This window comes from Chanos chanos, chromosome 7 (assembly GCF_902362185.1).
Source record: "Chanos chanos chromosome 7, fChaCha1.1, whole genome shotgun sequence".
In the NCBI taxonomy this organism is placed as follows: domain Eukaryota; kingdom Metazoa; phylum Chordata; class Actinopteri; order Gonorynchiformes; family Chanidae; genus Chanos; species Chanos chanos.
In genome coordinates, this window is record NC_044501.1 from 20,815,490 (window position 1) to 20,838,319 (window position 22,830).

At 43.9% G+C, this 22,830-nt stretch overlaps 1 protein-coding gene across 1 annotated transcript in view; it reads left to right on the forward strand.

Annotated features, from left to right (window-relative positions):
• The window catches only part of robo1 (roundabout, axon guidance receptor, homolog 1 (Drosophila)), a 152,015-nt gene that overhangs the window by 22,602 nt on the left and 106,583 nt on the right, over window positions 1-22,830 (forward strand). The window contains exon 3 of the mRNA XM_030779067.1: window positions 1,982-2,308. Within this exon, the coding sequence (XP_030634927.1) occupies window positions 1,982-2,308 (327 nt within the window). The remainder of the gene's footprint in view (window positions 1-1,981; window positions 2,309-22,830) is intronic.

A 22,830-nucleotide genomic window follows, 5' to 3' on the forward strand; every position in this document is an offset into this window, starting at 1 on the left:
TGTTTATTTTGAGAAAATGGGTTCATTATTTCACGGAGGGCCCTTTGCCTGTGTTTTGGGTGATTAATCTCACCCGGCTGTTGTCCGACAAGATTCTGCTGACTTTTTCTCTTTAAGCACTAGCTGCTGGCGTAAGACATTCTCTAAGTAGACAGATTCGGAGGCGGAGGCGGGGGCGGGGGCTGGGGCTGGGGCTGGGGATGGGGCTGGGGATGGGGATGGGGATGGGGATGGGGATGGGCAGTAGCAGGGGGGTTGGGCTGCTGGGCTGTGGGAGAACACATCGATGCCAGCCCATGGGATGCTGGGTAAATTAATTGTGGTCCTGTGCAGCCAATTAGTTGAGGCTCCGTTTAATTGGAGCTGAATAAGTGCCAAAGGCCAGTATGTGAACTATACACACACGCTCACACACACACACACACACACACACACACACACACACACACACACACACACACACACACACACATTCCCCTCACCACAGGCATTAAGGATGCCCTTCTCATTTGCATTTAAACCAGGTCCTATAGGCACAGTTCACTGGTCTTTGCACAGAAGTAATGACTTGCTCCAGCAACACAAACTGGTTCCATTCTGCACCACTCAGACCTCTCTGAATTCCAATATGCCTTGAATATACCTAGTTCAAAACTTACATCCCAGGCTCACACACACACACATACGCACACACACACACGCATGCACTCACGCACAAACACACACACACACGCGTGCACTCACGCACAAACACACACACACACACACACACACACACACACACACACGCAAGCACGCACGCACGCACATGCACACACTTTTGTGGTCTCCTTTTTTTTTTTTAATTCTCCTTATCTCTGTCTCTCTGCCCCCTCTCTCATTCTCTTCTTCCTCTCATTTTGCTGCTTTGATCAGGCAACTTGCAGGCCTTTAAAATGACAGTTGCGTAGTTTGAGCTCTGCTCGGCTGCACTTGCAAAGGAGAGGTTAGTGTAATTGAAGGACGAGCTTCCTTTGAGAGCTCTTTGTTTGTGTGAGCTCCCCAGCACTGGGAATCATCACCTGCCAAGCATAACAGCCAGGAGCTGGTAACTACAGCATCAGACTGAATTCTTTCACTTAGCAACCCCCCCCCCCCCTCTCCAAAATTTATAAATAAATAAACAAAACAAAAACATCTCTATCTCATGTTTGTGTTAGTGTAGTTCAGTAATTCCTTTAAAGGTCAGCCCGAATGTTTTTAACTGCTGGATTTAACATTGTTGATCAAAGACATTGAAAATTAATATGAAAACATCGTTGATTATGAAGAACGAGCAATAGAACTTTTTAAACATTATGATATTAAGTTTCTCCCTGAGACCAAGTAGGCGTTTGGCAGCTACTTTCAATTTTAGTTTTAATATTAATCTTTTTGTTATCTGTTGTTACTTTAATTTTGGTTGATGAAAACTATGGAACATTTGTGTGTGTTGTGTATTCTAGTCAAATTTTTTAAATTACTGCAATATGAGATGAATAATTTTAGTTATTAGCAATATGACTTAAATAAGGTTTATAGCTTAAATAAGGGTATGGCTCAAAGCAGAGGTTTATTTTACCAGCTGTTTTTCCTTTGATCACATCTATCATCTGGCAGCTGGTCCTCTTGGGGTTTTTTTTTTTTTGCTCCCTCTATGCCCCTGTGTAACTGGTGTGACTGTGATAGCGTCCAGTCTGATCCAGATTTCAGTAGTTACTAAACTGATGCATCATTCAGTCAGTGCTCCGTGGACAGTAAGATGATGCAGACACCAAGCGTTCAGCCAATAACAAGGATACATCACAACAACTGCAGACAGGGACCACCTCTGACCTGGGAGTCAAGAACCCTACACAAATGTTTTTGTTTTGTTTATTTAATAATTTACACACTCACAAAATAATGTTGTTTTTTTTTTAATAATTTCTTTCCTGATCCCCGTGTCTTCCTCTACCTTCAGGATCCCGTCTACGCCAAGAGGACTACCCTCCCCGTATCGTGGAGCACCCCTCCGACCTGATCGTGTCCAAGGGTGAGCCCGCAACCCTCAACTGCAAAGCGGAGGGTCGGCCGACGCCCACCGTGGAGTGGTACAAGGACGGCGAGCGGGTAGAAACGGATCGGGACAACCCGCGTTCCCATCGGATGCTCCTGCCCAGCGGCTCCCTCTTCTTCCTGCGCATCGTCCACGGACGGCGGAGCAAACCTGACGAAGGCTCCTACGTCTGCGTGGCCCGGAACTACCTGGGAGAGGCAGTCAGTCATAACGCCTCGCTGGAAGTAGCCAGTAAGTCCCCGGTGCTTTGCTTGTTTCCGTGCTGTTTGGGTGTAGGTCTTTAATGCTAGGCTTGCTTTGGATCCTCAGAGCACTATGCGTTTTTTTTTTTCTCTTAGGTTTAATATTAGTTTTGTCTGTTTTCACATTTCTGGTGTACATTGAGCACATTTGATCACTAAGAGAAAGCAAATGCTTTTTTTCGTGCCAGTCATTCTAACAAACCAAAAAAAAAAAAAAAAAACAGTTTCTCAGTCTCTGGATTTATGAGTGTACTGAAGTCTCCTTGGGACTCTTGTTTTTTGCCTCCCTGGGCCTGTTTGAATTCAGGCCACATGCACAGTTTGAGTTGAGTCTCTGTTCTGCTGACTGGCTTGATCTGAATATGGGCTACATCTCCTCAAGCTGAATAGAGAGAGTTCTAGTTTCCTCTCCAGTTCTTCCCTCTCAATGCGCTCACTCAGTCGGATAATCTTGGTGGAGAGATGGGCAGGATGGGAGTGTATGGGGCTTTGGCCCTGCCTTGGCTGGAGAGGGAGGCTGGAGGAGCTGATCTTGTGTAGGGGTGAATGCTTCTTTAAATGGCTCCTGGTAGGTGGTCAGTAGCTATAAAAGAGAAGAACAAAGCCTTTTCGTGTTGGTGCCCAGTTTCGTTTTTTGGGGTTTTTTTGCAGTAAAGATGGCTGTGGTGTTTCTGGTAAAACGTAAACTGTTTTCTGACTTGAAACGTTATCTGTGCTGGGTTCATCTTTCAATGGTTCTGAGCATGTTTCCCAATAAAGACAGTCAAGCTTTGATGTTGCAAGTAAATACCTTTACAGCGAGGGTCACTGGATGCATTGAGAGGGTTTTTTTTGGGGGGAGGGGGGAGGTAATAAAAAGCCAAGTAAACTGATAAATGGATAGAGAACCAGGTTTATTCATTCACCTCTTTTTACAAAGTACCTTTTCCGAGGTTTTTTTTTTCTCTTACAGCTTCTTTCGCTTTTCTTTTCTTTTTTTTTCTGTATCTGTGGTTTGGATGATTCTTTTTGAAATGCGTTTGGCTTCTGATTGAAACTCCTCGACATTCCGTGTCTCTTGCGTCTCTCAGTGACTGAAGAGCGGAGGATCTCAGATATCAGGCTCTTTTCAAGCATGCCTCAGAGCTGTCACCAAGACCCTCGCTGTGACGGAGCAGCGGAGGGGTGGCTGTGGGGTAAGGGTGGGGTGGGGTGCCTGGCTGGGAGCGGAGAGAGCAGGGAACAGAAGTTAAGCATGCATGCACTGACCTGAGACAAATGATACGCTTGTAAACCACTGCAGTGCCAGTTTCTGACATGCACTACAAACATCAAGGAGTGATACTGGGAGGGATTTTAAGATGGTAGTGCACTTTAGGAAAATGATATGTATGTGAATTTAAAATGAAGTTGTTTTTGTTTTTGTTTTCAGAACAAATAGAACAGGAACTTTAGAATGAACTGTTGGAGTGTGTTGTTAATGCTCGTGCCCTTATGCACTTTCCACAATACCCTAGCGTAGGTCAAACACACGGCATATCCAGTAGAGCTTTGGACTAAGATAGCAGGGAAAGAACAAACTAGAAGATTCCTCTTAGCAGTAAGTTCAAGAACACTAGATCAGGACTGAGAATTCAATTAACCTAAATACATATGTAATATTGGAGCAAAACACAGTAATAGACTCAGCCATACCACATAGCTGGAGGCTCAGCTTCACGAAATCAATAAGTTGAAGGAGAGGAATTTAAATTCATGGCACATGGTAGCAGTCACTCACTAGAGTCTGGGAGCTAAAAATGTGTCGGCCAAAGCATACCATGTATGTTGTTTGTTTCAGAGGTGGGTGGGTTTCCTTCTTTCCAAGGGAAGAGGGTTTGGCGGGAGGGCATCTGGCCAGCGGACAGAGAGCGGGTGCTTGGCCGCGTCTCTCGGGTCGCTTATTCTGGACGGGGTTCAAACGTAACCATAATGATACTGTGGCTATGCTACAGCCCTCACTGCATGCTTCTCACCCCCTCATCTAAACTACTCTACATATAATTATGTTGTCCAAGAAACTATGGTCTGTGAGCCTGGAGCAAATCAGTGTCAGACAGTGGGCCTGCCTCGAGAGCAGGAGGACATGTGATAACTCTGAATCTTAGCATGCTATTTTGGTCATTGTCAGCTCACGCCGGCTGACCTCAGAGCTCACGGGTGCATTACTTACCTTAATGGGCATTTTGTTGTTATTTAGTTATGTATTTATGTAATTATTTATTTATAAATACTCCACATCTGCTGGTGACTTAAAGAATACCTGGCTTTGTTTCTCTAATAAAATCTGAGAAACGGAAGTTATCACATAAAGTCTGCTTGCCCAGCTTAAGCGTTGTCGCTTTACAAGAAGGCCATTGAAAAACTGACAACCTTTTTTTTTGTGTGTGTGTGTGTGTGTTTTTGTGGGGGTGTTGTTATTTTAACAGGCTGGGCATTTTACGACTACACCAACACCAGGGTGACTGTAAAAGTAATTCCAGTTTCAACAAGCTATGTTTTGCTAAGCGAGTTGGGCTTTAGAACCGGGCTGTGTTTGGGTTGTCGTTCATGTATGGTACTCGGCAATGGCTTTCTCTCCCTCAGACCTGGCCTGTTTTCCATGTCCTGCTGTGGTAGAAGTGGCTTATGGACCTTTGACAGACACATTCTTAAGCTTGGTTGGCTTGTACACATCACCAGTCCCTGAGGAAGCAGATTCTGCCCAATTGTTTCCTTTATTTTTTCTATTGGAAATGGGAGACCCTGTTTAATGTGTCTTGCCTTTGTTGGTGTGGTTATAGCCTGCAGTGGAACAAAGGATTAGAGTGAGCGATGTGTAAATGTAGAAGAGTAGAAAAGAAAAGATTGAACTTGTCCCATCCATTAAGAGGCACTTGTTCACGCCCACATCTCCTGGCCACATTACGTAATTGGTCGCATCGAGATGTATGACAGACGTTGCCCACTTTTATTTGATTTTTTTCATCTCTCATGTTCTCTAAAGATTAATCATTCTCATAATCATCTGTTAAAAGACACAATGAATAAAAGATGATTTTTTTTTTACACTCATCAATGACAGTTATGGCAGTTATATTATGATTATGTAACTGTAATCCTAGGCTTAATGTTGATTTTGATTTTGACAAGATAAACCTGGTTAAGCCTGTTGGCGTAAACCTGCCTGAGTCATTCTGTCTCTCTCTTTCCCACTCCCACTCTCTCCTGTAAAACATTTTTTTACCAGGTAACCTCTACGTCTCTGCTCATTATCATTGTCCACTTTGGCGCGGTGGAATATAAGTGGTGCTTTAGAACGTCAGGAAAGATCAAATGTTCTATTTATAGCATATTACTCCGGTTCTCGGATGTCGGAGACTATGAGGCGAGGGAAGCAAGGACGCGCTTGTCCACTTCAGACCGTGATAACCCAGGAAGAGCTTTATGCAGTGGTCGGTCTCACTCCGGCACCTGATCCAGGACACAAGCCTGTTTTCCAACCGTCACGCTCTGTGGTGAATGTGCTGTCCTAATGCAATTCCTGCACGGCATTTGGATTCATTCTTAATCTCTTAAATCAATGTCTCAGTGTGTATAAAGAGAGTTACTGCTGAATTTGTTGTTGTTACCTCAGCAAAAGGTTCTTTTGTTGTTATTCTGTCCTTTTGCAACAAAGTGCTTTTGCAACATAAATAAAAAGTCCCCCATTTGGGCTAAAATTAAACATAACATAAAGCACAGTTTATCTCCTTTATACTCCACAACCCAGTCAAATGTAGTGAATGTCTTTGTCGGGGGGGGGGGGGACTTTGGGATGAAAAGAGAGAGAGAGAGAGAAAGAGAGGGAGAGAAAGAGAGAGAGTGGGATTGTGATCGAGGGAAAGGCATGCGTGAGGGTCATCTGTGAGGCGGATGAGGGGCCAGTTGGCATGCGTCGCCACAGACTGGATGGGCCCCTCTCTCATCCCACTGTCTCCCACTGGGGACAGCACAACCACCCCCCCAAACACACACACACACACACACACACACACACACACCACCTCTTCATACCTTCATAACATCCATATGGATTTTCTGCTCTTTTCCTGTCAGCAAACATCGAAGGGTAGAGTCCCCCTCTCTCTCTCTGTCTCTCTCTCTCTCTCTCTCTCTGTCTGTCTCTGTCTCTGTCTCTGTTTGACCAGAGCAGTCTTATTTCATGATGTTATTTAAAAGATGTGTTACACAGAAGTGGCCTTTGTCTGGTCTCCTAGTCATGGCGCAGCCTCTCTGGTCTCAGGAGAATGCTCATACAATTTTCCATTACATTTTTAATCAAATGATTCTCTCCTCTCTTTATTTGCTCCTGCTCCATAACCTTACATGACTGCCTGAATGTGGGAGAGAGAAAGAGAAAGAAAGACAGAGAGAGAGAGAGAGACAGAGACTATCTCAGTGTGTCTCCAGAGAATTCAAAATTGAAAAACTGTGGAAAATTCTGAAGGATCAAATCTTTTTTTTTTATGTGTTTAAAGCAATAGTGTGAAAACAGGATGTCTTTTTTGCTCAAGACGTCACACGTGTTCCTTGGAAGCCAGTCCACATGTTCGTAGCCAGCGGCTCTCTTTAATTAGTCAATGGGTGTGTATGTAGTTTATGACCATAGCAGTGGATTACAGATACCCATAAATTATGTGGGAAACTAATTTATAATATTTAATTGCAGTGCCAACGGGAATTGCTGACAGACATGGGCATGACATGACTGACAGATTTGGGGGAGGTGGGTGGGGGTTGAAGAGATTATCAGAGAAATGTCTGCAGTGTATGTCTGTTTTTTTAAGTTCTTAAATGAAGATGCCATTCTAGTGACACGTTGTATAATAACAATAATAATAATAATAATAATAATAATAATAATAATAAAGCTTTTGGGGGAGAGGGGAAAGAAAGGGAGAATTCCAGGTTTGGACAGGAAGGATTTTAGTGACAGAGGCAAAGAGGAGCTGAAACACTGTTTCCCATTTTTTTGAGTAAAATTGCAGGACGGTTTTTATTAAGCAAAGATTAATCTGCTAACAGTTTTTTTTCCAGAGAGGAAGCTGGAGATAATATTGGTTATATTGGTCATATTTAAGCAATAAAACACAAAATGATGATGTTGCAATCTGTTAATACTTCCAGATTCCATCATCTTATTTCCCAGCAAATCCAGCAATAGTGGAGATTAGAGAGATGGAGAGGGGGGGATCTGTTCATGACACATACTTCTGTCTGCGTAATGTGAACCGATCGTGTTGCCAGAGTCCAGACGCCTGCGCTGTCAGCAGAAACCCCTGTGCTGTTTTCACCCATCTGCCAAAGCTATCGGGCCTTTGGCCTGAGGGGGAGCGGGGGCAGATTCAGTGTTATGGGTGTTACAACCCGAGGGTGTGGTGAGACCCCCACTGAGGGGTTGGGAGTGAGAGCCTGGAGGGTGAGGAACCATCAGCTCAGTCAACTGCACATCATTTCATTTCTCTTTAACAGCCTGTTAGATATGCTGAGAGAGAGAGAGAGGGAGAGAGAGAGAGAGAGAGAGAGAGAGAGAGAGAGAGAGAGAGAGAGAGAAAAGAGAATTCAACAGAATCTGGCCTCTAGCTTCTTTCAAACCTAGCATCAGCATCTTTAAAAAAGGAAGAGTCAGACAGTGTAGGTCCATGTGTGAATTTTATTTTGAAAGACAAAAAAAAGATGTTTTGGGGGGAAAATAACAGCAGACTCAGCGGCAGTAACACGTGGAATAAACCTGATCCATGTTGTGCAGGGAAAGGGTGCACCACATCCTGCCATCATCCATTGTACCAAACCTGCTCTCTTTTATCCTACACGGATCTGCTCTCTTATCTGATTGGCTCAGGTTTATCTCAGATGAAATCTGGGTCGTAAAATAATAAAAGGCCAGAGGAGAGCAGAGGAGCAGCTATTTACACGGCAGTGTGCAGAGATTACAGGCAGGTGAATCTCACCTTGTGGAGTTAAAGACTTTTATCTCGCTGGCAGACAGGTAATGAGGTGGAATTTGGGGTTAAATGTCCCAGATACGGCCGGAGACAGCTTTTTCCCCATTCACGGTGAATGGGTCCTGTTGTCATGGCTCACGGCCACAGCTTTGATCACAGGAAATGTGTTACTTCCTCAGATTAGGGCGGACAATTTGATACAGACTTGAATATGGTTAGCACCGCTTGTGTCCTGAGGTGGTGTTGTAGTCCGCGGAGCGCGTGGCCCGTTATCTTCATTGGGGAAAAAATGAGATCATGGGGCCGTGTGTTCTGGCGTTCTGCTCTGGATCAGAACTTCCTCCTCCCCCTCGCACCGCCACCATTCAATCAGCTCTCTAATTTATTCCACATGTCCCAAAATGTCATATTTAAAGGCAAACCGTGGTGCTGTTACCTGAGTTTTCGCCTTTCGATATCTTGCCCAGCTTAAAAGAAAACCTGCTGTCATTAAGACCTTCGCAACACTTTCAAAGGGATTTTTGGTTTTAATTAAAATGATTTGAGACAGAGGTTTTAGTGCAGTCGCTGTCACATTTTGTTCTGTCTGACTCAACCATTTCTATACAAAGATGATTTTTCCATTTGAACTGAGTTTGTAGTTCTGCTTTATAGCACAGGAGAATTCGATTCCATTGCTGGGAGTGTTCGTCCAATAAAACCTGAGCCGACAAGCTCGACTGTCGCTTAGGTCACGACAGAGCTTGAGTCAAATGTTAGTCCACTTCATCACAGCTTGGCCATGGTCCTGATAATACTGTAAAGAGCAGCAGACCACACACACACACACACACACACACACACACACACACTCACCCCCTCACCTCCTTGCTCCTCAGTGGATGTGACTGAAAGAGACATCCTGCTGATCGGGCTCCATCTGTGATTGAACCATCACTCACTCAGTAGGAACAGACAGAAGGTGTTTGTTCCAGTCTAATCTTCCACTCAGATGGAAGGCCCAGGCATTAGCCTTGTGGTTTGTCATTAATTCCACTCTAGGTTGGAGTGGTCTTTGGGGTGGTGTGTGTGGACTCTTATCGAATGGGTTTTTTTTTTTTATCTGTAGGACGTGACTGAAGCGCGGAGCTTATTAGACTTGGGTTAAGCCCTTTGCTTGAAGCTTTCGATCGAGTGAGCGTGGCAGAGGCTGAAGAGGATTAAGGTGTTTGGGGATATGGACCAACTTATGAGATAGAAAAGCAACATTTTTGGAGTTAAGGTTAGAAAAAAAAAAAGTGCTAGAGGTCAACTTTTCTCACGTTACCGCAGTGCCGACGACAGTGCTTTAAGCGAGCAATTTCAGTTACCGTACACCACTTGGTATGAGGTCAAATTTTCATGTCTCATCATGAAACATGTCTCATGTTTTATGACTCTCATCAGAAAAAGTATCCAAGGAAAGTTCCGAAAGATGAAAGAAAGAGATTGGGTTTAATTCGAAAAGTTCTCAACCCAACTTTCATGTCTCAACCCAACTTTCAAGAGACATTTTCTCTGCCTACCAAGATGACTGAATCACTTGCAGGCATATTAACCACACCCCAGTGCTGCAAACCAACATTTATCAGTACTCCCAAACAACTGTTTTCTGACTGAGCACCTGTCTGTCTATCTGTCTGTATGTCAGATAAAAAGAGAGAGAGAAAGTGAGATGAAACGAGAGAGAGCGAGAGAGAGCAAGAGAGAGAGAGAGGAGAGAGGGAGGGAGATAGAGAGAGAAACTTGATCTCAGATGTAGCATGCGGGACAGGCTGGAGGTGTGACGGAGAAGGGAGAAGAAAAGTTGCTGAGGTGGATCTGTAGCCCAGGCAAGCGAGGATAAAGATCTGTTTTGAGAGAGGCATGCGACCCGGCCTTCCTCGACTGGAATGACAGCTATTGCGTTAATCCTGCTGGAAAGGGCATTACGGCAGAGACAACAGTAACGCACGGAGCGGCTGTGTCCTTGGCCGCTGCCAGTCCCAAATCAGCTTAGGCCTTTGGTAATTGGGAGAAAATGACTTATTCCCTCTGGTTAGGGCAGTGCGACTTGAAATAAAGTGTGAACAGAGCAACTTAATGATAAATTACCACCTCCAGAGTTGTGCCTGAGACTGTGATTGTAATCTCCAGCATATGGAGTTAACATGCTGAACACAGACAGTTTAGAGACGAAAGTGCTCCGTCGGCCAGCCTGGCACTAATGGAACCTAGACTAGGAACAGCACATGCCCATGTCTCATCAGTCAATTGGGTCTAATAATTATCAGCACATTATTCTTCCTTTACACTCACTGTTCCTTTTTCATCTTCATTAATGTTCTATGGGCTTTTTATTATTATTATAATTATTCTTATTATTATGGTGGGGTGTGAAACAGTAAACTGAGTCATGTACTGTAAGATAGCACTCAACACGCACACACACACCCACAGCCACCCACCCACCCACCCACATACACAGTGTACTACATCCCCTTTATGTAGAAGACCCCTCCTGTCTCCAAATTTGGGTGCGGCATTGAAACGAAAGAATTCCTTTGCAACCATACACTCCCTTTGAGGTCCCAAGAAAGAAAGAGAAAGAGATAAAGAGTGAAGACCACATAGAGGACTATGGAGTGGCAGAAGAGGAGATTAAATAAATAAAAGCTTTTTTCTTTTCAATGAAATCTTTAGGGAAAAGTGTCTAATATTACTAATGAGAGGCTTGTATGTTGGCTGTTACTTCAGTATGAGAGGGGTCAGTGTGTCAGTCTCTCTCTCTCTCTCTCTCTGTCTCACACACACACACACACACACACACACACACCACTGTCTCATATCACGTTCCCATCCCTGCTGGGTTGAACACTGAGTTTAGTACTAAGCCCTTGTTAAGTCCTTTGAGTGAGTATGGACATCTATAACAAATTACCCATCCTCTCTCAGAGTGGGCAAGAGAGCCTCTTATGCCCCTTTCTCCTTTTCTCCTTTACTGAGAGAGAGAGAGAGAGAGAGAGAGGGAGAGTTCACCTCCATCGCCCTGGGGAAAGGCAGTGTTGCTCCATCCTCATTCTGCCTAGAGGTGGAAGTGTACAGGGAGAGCTTTCAGGCTGTGAAACAGGTTATAGACACCTTATGGTTTTGTATCCCAGCAGCACACAAGCATAAAGCAGCAGCACACAAGCAGAAGCACATTACTTTTCTATTTAGTATACATTTGTAAGTTTTATTGCAATATTCTAGGGTAATTTGTGCTCACTGAAATTATTGAACTGAGCTCCATCATAATCACTTCATGACGTTGATATTTCTGTGGGTTTTTAATTCGTTTAGAGACATAAAATAACACAAAGGATGAAATCCACATGACATCCGTAGGCTATTCTTTTACGTAAGTATTCGCTTGCTTATTCTGCTTTTAACTGCAGTCGTTAGGCACAGTTTAAAGGCTTCGGAGATGAGCTTTCATTATCGGTGCATTGCGTCTGTTGTAGGTTGGCCAGTTAATTGTAAAGCGCACTGGCAGAGGTGATTTTTGCGCGGTGCGGTTTTTCTACGGTGAGGATACAGTAGCGGGCGGGTGTAGGACACGCGTGCTGTCATTGAGCCGCTCTCTTGGCCCGAACGAGCCCCCCGTTCATATTAGACATCGCCAATGGGATTAACGGAGTGCCGACTCTGCAGGCAGTGCAATAAGTTAATTTCGCCCCACTGTTTGAAGCCATAATGGCTTATTGATTGGATGACAGAGATGCAGCGAACTGCGTGGAAGGACGTTGACAGAGGAGAGTGTAAGTTAATCGTCGCTCGATGCAGCGAGAGAATACAATCCTATCAGTCCCTGTAAGTTTATCGCTGGCACGTAAATGTGGCTCGACCCCCAGTGGATCGGATCTAATTGCTCTGAGAATAATATCAGGGGATGAGTGTACGCGACATGAGTGACGTCAGTACTCATGAGGTAATGAAAACATTCGCTGTAAAAGCAAGGAGTTTTGTTAAGAATTTTAGGTGCAATTATCAGTGTAGGCTACAGGACATCAGTTTCACTTCCTGAGGTGTAAATCCCAGTTCTAGAATAACCTATGTTTTCACATAATTTTCATGATAAAATGACTTTCTTTTGAATTTTGATTGACTATTTGTCGGCTACATTATATTGTTAGATTCAGATAATTACAATCACATCTGGCCACTCATTTTGCCCCCAGTTTTGCTCCATTCCACCCACTTTGGTAATGGCCAGTTCCCTTGCTTTACTGGTCCCCTACTGCTTGCACAAGCCCCATGCTGGCCAGGGAGGGCCATAGACTGCCACATCTCCCCTGATACACACAGAATGACCAATTGCTGTGTTCGTGCAAATGCCTAGCCAAGGCTGGTGGACTACCACCAGGAATCAAACCCAGGTCTCCTGTGTATCCCCTAGACATTTTATCATGAGCTCGAAGAAGGGATTTGGTCTGGCAGACACTTCAATGTTTTGTTTTTTTTTTTTCCCACTGTCCAGGTTTCTGACAGCTGGTCACCCCATCAGTCACATGTTATTGCCTATTCTGTTTGTGTGTGTGTGTGTGTGTGTGTATGTGTGTGTGTGTGTGTGTGTGTGTGTGTTTGTAGCCTAGGTATTCCCTCTCTCTCAGAGGAACCAAGGCTCATTACCTTGCCTGTCACATACACACTTCGCCTCCATTACCCGGGAACTGCAAATCTCATTTTTTACACGAACACTGACCCCAGTGGTCACCAGTAACATTTAGCATAAGCTGTAGGACGCACAGAACACGTTTACCCAGTCAAGGTAAGACCACACCCTCTCTCATCACCTACAGTAATACAGGAGATGGGATGCAAAGCTCTCGTCTTGATCTGACAGGGTCTGGCCCAGCTAATGGATGGTCTGGACAGTACTGACAGACATGTGAAAAATGTGGGCCAGGCCGACCCTGCCAACGTGTTCTCGGTGCTATAGAATGTGGCGGATGTCTGCGTTAACCCCAGACGCAGAGTTTCGTTTCAGTCTGGCAAACCTCAAACTGTCCACGCTTAAAGGTTTAGCTAAAGCAGAGCCAAACAGCAGATGATGGAAGGAGAGAGAGAGAGATGGGGAACCGTATTGTAAACACACAGACGCGACACCCTGACCTCTGCCCGGCAGTCATTCCAAACACGTTGGCTCACCGTGCTCTTGTTTATCTGGGGAGACTGAGGGGTGTCCTCGTGGCATAACCTCCCCCTTCAACACTTTTCTCTCACAAACAGTCTTCACAGCGCCGTCCTTCAGAAACTGCCCCTCTGAAGCCCAACATATTTTCTCATTATCTAAATCACCGGCTGTTTGAAAACCCTCATGTTTTATTTGGAAGGATTGCTTAGCTTTGAGATGAGAGACAGTGTGAAAGAGAAAACATAAAGAAAGTGAGTGAGTGAGTGAGAGAGCGGGGGGGGGGGGAGAAAGAGAAAGAGACTCACAGAGAAGAAATGCGATGGATCAAGCTTTGGACAAAAGTAAAGAAAAGAAAGGAAAGGCAAAGGGAGTGAAGGAGAGAATATGAGAGGAGAGAAGCTCCTTAGGCTTGGACAGCAGAGATAAGTAGGACAGGTGGGATCTGCTGGGTTTAAGAGAGCTTCTGACAGCTGGAAGCTCTCACAACACTCTTCTACGCGCCGGTTTTCAAATGTTTTGTGGGTGTCTGTGTGTGTGTGTGTGTGTGTGTGTGTGTGTGTGTGTGTGTGTAAGTGTGTTTTTGGTCATTCTTTGTGTCCCTGCCAGCCAAGACATCTCCCAGAAGGCCGTCTCATCTTCCCCTCCATTTGAACCTTCTCTTTTAGCTGCAGTTGGACACCAGCCAAATAATGCCCGTGTATTGCTTGTGTTTCTCATGTCTGATACACTATACTGATGAGGACAGAGAAAGAAAAAAATACAGCTTGGGGCAGGCTGGATTCCTTGTTGCCAGTTGGCGTTGGATGACTTTGTACTTTTCTATGATTATGGTCATGTGCCAAATGACTGAATTTATGTTTATGGTTAGTTTGTCATTTTGAGTTACCTCCCGTCCTCTATGTTGACCTTTATTCTATCTGAACCTTTATTCTATATGGCGTTCGGCCTCCATATGACCTTTCAGACATTTATGGGAAGAAAACATTCATAAATTCGTTCTATGTCTAGCGTTTATGTCCTTTAAAAAACGGTTTGCAACTAGTTCTCTTTAAAGGCAAAGTTCACCGTTTTTTAATCAGGTCCACTGTGATCCTTTTCGAGGTGTTTGTCAGTGGCTCAGATGCTTTTCAGTCAATCATCTGTCTTCCTGTTTTCCAGAAAGACCTCAAAAGCAAAAGCAATTAAAAAATCAAAGCAAAAATTTGCACACAGGGTGATGCACCGTGTATACCTACATAAATGAGAAATAAATGAAAAGTTCCCTGTTTTTGCAGTGTCTTTTTAAAAAGTTACGGAAGAGTGTAATCATCTGTAATCATCTGTGCCTCGCCAACTGTAGTTTGTGAGACAGTGTGTGTGTGTGTGTGTTGTTAGCTTAAGGCTTGTAAATTGGACTGGTGTTTAACTGGGCTCCTCTCCGCTCATGGTAAAACTCCCCTCCCCAGTAGAGCGGTAGGGCTCTTTGTTTGTCCTGGAGAGCCGACACGCAGCGAGACACATGCGGTTATTTGCTGTAGGTAAACACACTCTACCCTCAGTGCTTCAGGACTACATAACCTTCTCTTTCCACACTGCAGTGGTCTGCCTCACATCACAGCTATTGTCCATGGAGTCTTAATGAACATTGGACAACACATTAGACCGCTGGATTCAGGAATAACCCACATTTTTCCTGACATTACACACCTAAAAATAAACATCTCACATTCTTAAAGAGGGGTTCTCACAGCCCTGTGTGTATGTGTTAAGTGCAGTTGTGATGTTTGACTCTGTTTGGTATGATGTGTCTGGGGCAGTGCTGCAGGCTTTGTGTGTATGGGGGCCTTATATATTTAACAGTATTGTGTTACTGGTCTGGATATTTTGTGTTGGCCATTGTGCTTTTTCCTCCCTAATGTAAGGTCAGGTAGACAGGAGAAAACACTCTCCTTTTAACCTTGACACACCTTGAAACAGAGACGGTCTCTTTCCTCTCATAACTGAAAACTTTTAAACGGATCTGCCGCAGCAAGCTCGATGCCTCTTTTCAGTACCGCCTTTCAGAGCTTCTTTTGAACTCTCTTTTCAGTTCTTTTCCCTCCTTTTTTTCTTTGAATCTCGTGAATGGGGTGCATGACAGTGAATCCCCTTTTCAACTGATGTATGTAGAAGTCCAGAGTGAATTTTAACCTGTGCTATTTCTATTCTGACTGTGTGTGCTTTCATTTACTTCGCTTAAAAAGAAAATTAAAAATAAATACATTAATTAATTAATTAATAAAAAGAAAAAATAATTTGTTTATAGCAATGTGGTTGCTTGGGCAGTGTTTGATTCTTCAAAGATTTTGTGCCGTGTGAAAACCTCACAGCTCACAGTCTGGTGATGGTAAATCTCTCCATTAGACCATTATGCTTTTGTTCCACTTCTCTGGAGACTGCCTTTTCACTTATACACCCATATTCTGTCATTATCTTTGCCTGCACCTTCTCCACCCCACTCATTTTTTTTTCATTAAACTGTCATTTACAATAAAATCTAATTAAGCTAATATAAGCCTTTCGTGGTGGAGATCAATAGTTCTTGATTGCTGGAGAAAAGTGCCTTAGCAGCCCGTCCCGCAGCCGCTAATTACCTGGGCATTCTTGTGAAAGGGAGTGTCTTTGAGGAGCTTTTAGCTATGGAAATTTGATTTGGCCTACCCCATGCTCCCATGCGCTGAGAACAGTGTTCAGGTCAGCTTTTGACACATTTGACTTCTTTTATAAGACCGACATACACAGACGTTCCACAATGATGTGACGTCTTGTATAGAATCTGTTAGCGGCTGCAAGGATTAGCTTCACTTGATGGGACAGAGCATTTTACTGCTATCAGAATTTCAGTTATTGTGACATTTTTCTTATAAGATTAATGAAACAGGGATTGAGTGTTGATTCCCTACAGCACTGATCTAATATCCTCTCCAGTGCAAGGAGGACCTGCCCTTTGACACTGGTGCCCTGACTGTCTTCAGACATTTAGTGGTTGACGTTTTTTTACTTTATTATATTTTATTATTATTATTATTTTTCATCACAGCTTTACTTTTGGCAGCTAATGTTATCAGAGAGTCAGTGTTAGATCTGTGTTTTCTCTCAACAGTGTTTTCTGTCTCTTTTCCTTGTTATTATTATTACTTTACTTTTTATTCTAGGCTTCTCATGACCTATCTGCGTTTTTTTTCCCCTTAATTTTTCCCATCTGGTCATGTACATGGAGAAATATTTTACAGTGACAGCTGAGTGGGGGAAAAGTGGAAAGGATATGAGATTGGCAAAGCAGGGAGAGTCTGTCCAGAGAAAACATTGTAATGTTCTAATATAATACCCAGCACAATAGAGGCACTGTTTGGAGATTTGATGTGCATGGCTATTACACTGTTTTTATTCGTCTGTACTCATTTCTATAACGGAGATGACACTGTCACGGGACGTCTCTCATGGCTCCTTTCATCCCCGCTACAGTTTCGATTTCCTTCCTTTTTCCTCCTGGGACTGAACTCTTAAAACCAACTTTCTCCTCTCAAAACATTTTTTCCTCCCCAGGACACAAATTATTTCAGCTGTCTGTGTGTTTTAGGGCTTTTTTTTTTCATGGATCATTCATTGTTTGGCTGTTACGTGGTGAGCAGTGGAAGTCAGATGAGTGGTTTGGGGAGGGGGTATGGAACCAGGGGAGAACTGAAACGCTTGCTTGCTCTGACTCTGGCCAGGGGAACAGGCAAGAATGGCATGTTTAACGCAGCTAAATGCTAACCCCTTTTTTGCGTCTCATGCTGGCATTTAGGCTCCCTTATGTCCTTCCCGTCTCACTTTTGTTCATACACTGTACCTCAGCCATGTAACCTTTGGTGCGATCCAGATCTGCTTTGTTTATCTGTCAGTTGACATAACTGCTCTGGTCCTTGGGCAATGGTTCTGGCAGAAATGAAAGAGTTTGGAGTACAAAAACACGGACCGGTCAAAAAAAAAAAAAAATCAAAAGCCTTGGAGAATGCTCACAGGCATCGATGTAATATTTCTGTTTGAGGTGAACAGCATAAGACTGTCAGGCAAACTCTGGGGCACAGTGCCTACTGGTCACCGATTTCCAGTTACAGATAAAACTGAGAGGCATTATGTGGGCTTTGATACAGACCGGCCAATCGGTGAAGACCAGCTCGCTGCTCTCCAGCGCTGTGTACTCCAGTGGCATTGCTATCAGGGCTGTCCATTCCCTGTCTGTACCGGCTGTCTAAGCAGCCATTTAGGTGACTTCCCGCTTTGCTGCTGCTTAGTCAGATAAGAGCTTTCCATGGCTCGCCTTGCCGAGCGTTCCCAGTATCGAATCAGGAGTTAGTCTCTGTTTGTGAAGGTGCCGCCCAGTCGCCTCCTGTGGGAACCGCAGAGCCAGCGTCCTGGCCTGCTCCAAACCACCGAGCGGGTTTGTACTGCTGCTTTGGTGTTTATGTTCACTTCTGACCCCATCAGTCTTATTGACAAATTCAGTCTGAGAAAGGAAAAATTCCAGCTGAGAAAAGGGGGTGAATATGCACCTCGGTGTTACAACATGCTACGAATCAAACCGACCCAAATCAACACTTTTCAGGTCAAACTTCTCAGCGCTGTTCTGAAGTAGCACTGAGATAAACAAACCAAAAGCATGGGAATTGCTTGTCTCACTCCACTAACCACCCGCGGATGAGTGTGTGGACCGGAGTGAGACGAATGAGACCCTGGGGGAAATCCATCAGCAGAGATGGGAATGAAAGAGAGAGAGAGAGAGAGAGAGAGAGAGAGCATTAGTTACACTCAAGCAGCTCCTTAATCGTGGCCAGTTTTCAGATCTCTCCTGTCTTTCTGACAGCATTGCCCTGTACCTGGCTGATTAAAAAAAAAAGAAAAAAAAAAAGCACGTTATTCGTCTTTAAACTGCAGTGTAAGGACTGGAGAAACAAACGAAAGTTGGAGTGATGTCTTTGACGTTTGGCCTTTATGAGGTAAAAGCACTAGACCTTTTATGTCATGACTATATCAGAGCTAAACTATTAGTTCTTTTAACAAGTTGAGTCATTGTACAGCTGCTCCTTTTTTCTCTTCTTTTTTTTCGGTTGGCCTTAAACGCACTGTCCGCTTTGTCCTTTTCGTTGGGGAATTTCTTTGATCTTGTTCCAGAAATATCTCATCGCCGCTTTGTTTAAATTACAGGGATGAACCCCTGGTGTGGTAATGAAAAAGTGCGATGAAGAAGAAGAAGAATCCAGGGGCAAAATAGCCTAGGCCAGTGTGAGAGATGAGTTAGCAAACGCTTTCCAGCTGCCTCACTTCTGTTATTACCTCACTGCTACCTGCAGCGTGTCATCAAAGTAATCAGGTCACTTCTGTAATCTGGCAGGACTGAACTCTAGCTATGTTACTGTGAGCCTTTTCTAATTTCAAATAAATAACGTTTTTTCTCCTGCGTAATATTAATGACTGAATTCAGTTGTGGAAAGAAAAGACTGTTGATTCTTCAAGTTGAGTTAACTAAAAAGCAGTTCCAAAGCATTTCCCAAACTGTTCACTTGGAAATGATTGCTAATATGTTTACATGATGTGATCAATGTCCTTGTGGGTTGTTTTGTGTCAAAACAGCAGAGTTACTCAAAATGACTAGGAATTCCTAGTGTTTGTCCTTCTAAAGTGCCTTATAAAATTCACAGTGTTTGTCCTTCTAAAGTGCCTTACATAAAGCAGAGGAACCTTCTCTGAAGAGCACTTGTAGAGAAACCACATCCCACTGTGTCATAGTGCTCCACAGTCATTCTGTCTCCTCCCACTGTGTCATAGTGCTCCACAGTCATTCTGTCTCCTCCCACTGTGTCATAGTGTTCCACAGTCATTCTGTCTCCTCCCACTGTGTCATAGTGCTCCACAGTCATTCTGTCTCCTCCCACTGTGTCATAGTGCTCCACAGTCATTCTGTCTCCTCCCACTGTGTCATAGTGCTCCACAGTCATTCTGTCTCCTCCCACTGTGTCATAGTGCTCCACAGTCATTCTGTCTCCTCCCACTGTGTCATAGTGTTCCACAGTCATTCTGTCTCCTCCCACTGTGTCATAGTGCTCCACAGTCATTCTGTCTCCTCCCACTGTGTCATAGTGCACCATAGTCATTCTGTCTCCTCCCACTGTGTCATAGTGGTAAACAGTCATTCTGTCTCCTCCCACTGTGTCATAGTGCTCCATAGTCATTCTGTCTCCTCCCACTGTGTCATAGTGCTCCACAGTCATTCTGTCCCCTCCCACTGTGTCATAGTGTTCCACAGTTATTCTGTCTCCTCCCACTGTGTCATAGTGTTCCACAGTTATTCTGTCTCCTCCCACTGTGTCATAGTGGTCAACAGTCATTCTGTCTCCTCCCACTGTGTCATAGTGGTCAATAGTCATTCTGTCCCCTCCCATTGTGTCACAGTGCTCCATAGTTATTCTGTCTCCTTCCACTGTGTCATAGTGTTCCACAGTTATTCTGTCTCCTGCCACTGTGTCATAGTGCTCCACAGTCATTCTGTCTCCTCCCATTGTGTCACAGTGCTCCACAGTCATTCTGTCTCCTCCCACTGTGTCATAGTGGTCAACAGTCATTCTGTCTCCTCCCACTGTGTCATAGTGGTCAATAGTCATTCTGTCCCCTCCCATTGTGTCACAGTGCTCCATAGTCATTCTGTCTCCTTCCACTGTGTCATAGTGCTCCACAGTCTTTTTCTCTCTCCTCTGACTTGCTGGATAACACAACCTTGTCTTAACCTTACTGAAAAAGTACTTCTTTCTAGAAACACTTTTTTTTCCAGCAGTGATGTAGCTTAATTCGTTAAAAGTGAGCAAACATAGACAATAGAATATGCCTGCTCAGATCACTTATGCTCTTAGTGGAACTATGCTGTACTTCTCAGCATAGTGTTTCTGTTTTCACTGGTTGTCTTTGAGGAGCACCGTTAGATTCAGCTGCAGTGGCTGAGTCTGTCCATGGCTGGTACGGGTCACAGAATCATTTGGATGTTCTCAATCTCCCTGCTTGTCCTCCCATGACCCTCCCCTCTGCACCTTTTAACCCTGTCTGTCTTTGTTTATAACATGTATACATTTTGACAAGTCATGCACAGGGAGGCAAAGCAAGAAGGGAGGTGGTACCTAGTTTTTTTGTTAGCAAGGAGGTAAAGTGAAGGAGATGTTGAAGGTTTTAAAATAATTGCTCTCCGTTCCCTGTGGAGTTCCCTAATTGGGGTTTGGTTGACCTCTGACCCTGCAGGGTGATCTGGGTTCTGTCCACAGACTTGACTGAAATTGGAAAAGTGTGTGAGGCTAATATTTATCTCTTTTATGCTTGTACGACACTTGAGTGTAGCCCAGAAACAAATTGTTCTAAATAGCAAATGTGCTCTGGAAGGGAGGAATTGAGTCTTTGTATGAGATAGACTTCTGGAATGTTCCATGCTGAAGTTGGCCTGGTGGTACTGAATCAGCATTGTTTAATATATCTTCATGTTTTTGAATCGCTTTTTGAGACGAAACTCTGTCTCTCCCTTTTGTAATGTGACTTTCAGAATGAGGAGGTCATCAGCTTTGAAAATGCTTTACACTTATCTGAACCAGATCCTTTTTCACCAGACAGATATTATTAGGACTCAGTCACTTGCGTAGTTCTCAGAAATGGCGTGTGCTAGCGTAACGTGAGACATGTACTGAAAGACTGTTGAGAATTCAGTTCTTGTAAAGATGCCTATAAGGACTACAGAAACACCACTTACTGAAGTATCCTCAATCGACATGTGTGTTATTGCTTTATACACTGAGAAGGGTTCTAGTGATTTTGAGATATGCAGCTCTGCTTGTACACTAATAATGTGATCAGTTATTTGGTCAAGTTGAGGGTTTTGTAAAATTCTGTTTCAGCTGGTGAGGTGGGTTTGGCAGTGTGGTACTTCAGCCCAGTACGAAAGCATGAGACTGTTTTAGAACAGGGACAGTGATTGAAGGACCTCTCATAACTGAACTGAATTTACCTGCCCTCATCTAGTCTGAATGACAGTAGGCCTGTCTGAACTGATTAGAATAATAACAGATTTTGCAGTGCATCCATTGGAACTACATTACATTAATTCATTAATTTCAGCTCAGTTCAGTTTCACTTTTATTCATTTAATCCAGTTCAATACAATTCAATTCAATTCAATTCAATTCAACCCAGTTCAATTCAGTTCAGTTTAATCCAGTTCAATTTAATACCATTCCATCCAATCCAATCCAATTCAATTCAATTCAATTCTAGTTCAGTTCAGTTCAGATTGACTCAGTATTACGGACTGTTGTCGAGGGGCAGTCACTAGCAGTGCATTGTGGTGTTGTAGCATAGGTCAGTAATCTGCTCCTAACAACCTGGAGGCATGGCCTTTGATAACTCACTTAAGGTTTGGCCTTAGGGATGAGGAGAGGAGCTGAAACCTCTGTGGCCACCAGCGGTGCTGAAAAAGTTCAGATCACTGGTGGTTGGATTTAATCTACCCATCAAAGCATGAAGGCCCACAGAATCCCAAACATCATTTGTCTGAAACCTACCATCTTGGCCAAATGTGGAAAGCTGGAAAAACTACATATATTAAGGAGCACTGTATGCTGGAACACTCACTCTCATTCACTCATTATCTAAGCCGCTTATCCTAATTAGGGTCGCGGGGGGTGCTGGAGCCTATCCCAGCATTCACTGTGCAAAAGGCGGGGAAACACGCTGGATTGGTCGCCAGTCCATTACAGTATGCTGGAACAGCGCATGAAAATATACATCTGATGTTATTTTCTGTATTTATCAGTGTAGTCTGAGTAGTACAGGGATGTAATTTTACATCCTCTGTGCGGACTCTTTAGAGCAGAGCTGCTACAGTAGTGTAAAAATGAGCCTTTCCTGCCCTCTTTTCCAAGAGGCCTTTCTGAAGGTCTTTCTGCGTGAGAGAGGAGAGGAAATTTGATGGAGGAAGGAATGAAGAGCTGGAGAACAGAGAATGGGACCTGCAGACAACAATAGACGCTGAATTTCCACATGCCATTAAAGTCATTTTGTGCAATCTGTGTTACGAAGAGGGAGGGGGCAGGGGTGGGAGTGGGAGATGACGGTTTTCATCTTAAACTCCCCACAGAAGAGAGGCCACTCAGGAATGACAGAACGGAAGGAGATGGAAAATGGAAGAAGAAATCTGGGTTGTTTTTCTTTCCCATCTTCTCTCTCACCTGATTTACTGTCCGTTACTGGGGGTATCAGTAAAGACTGTGGATTCAGTCATGGGTTACTATGAAATGTCTGTCATTTCATCTGAACTTTTAGCAA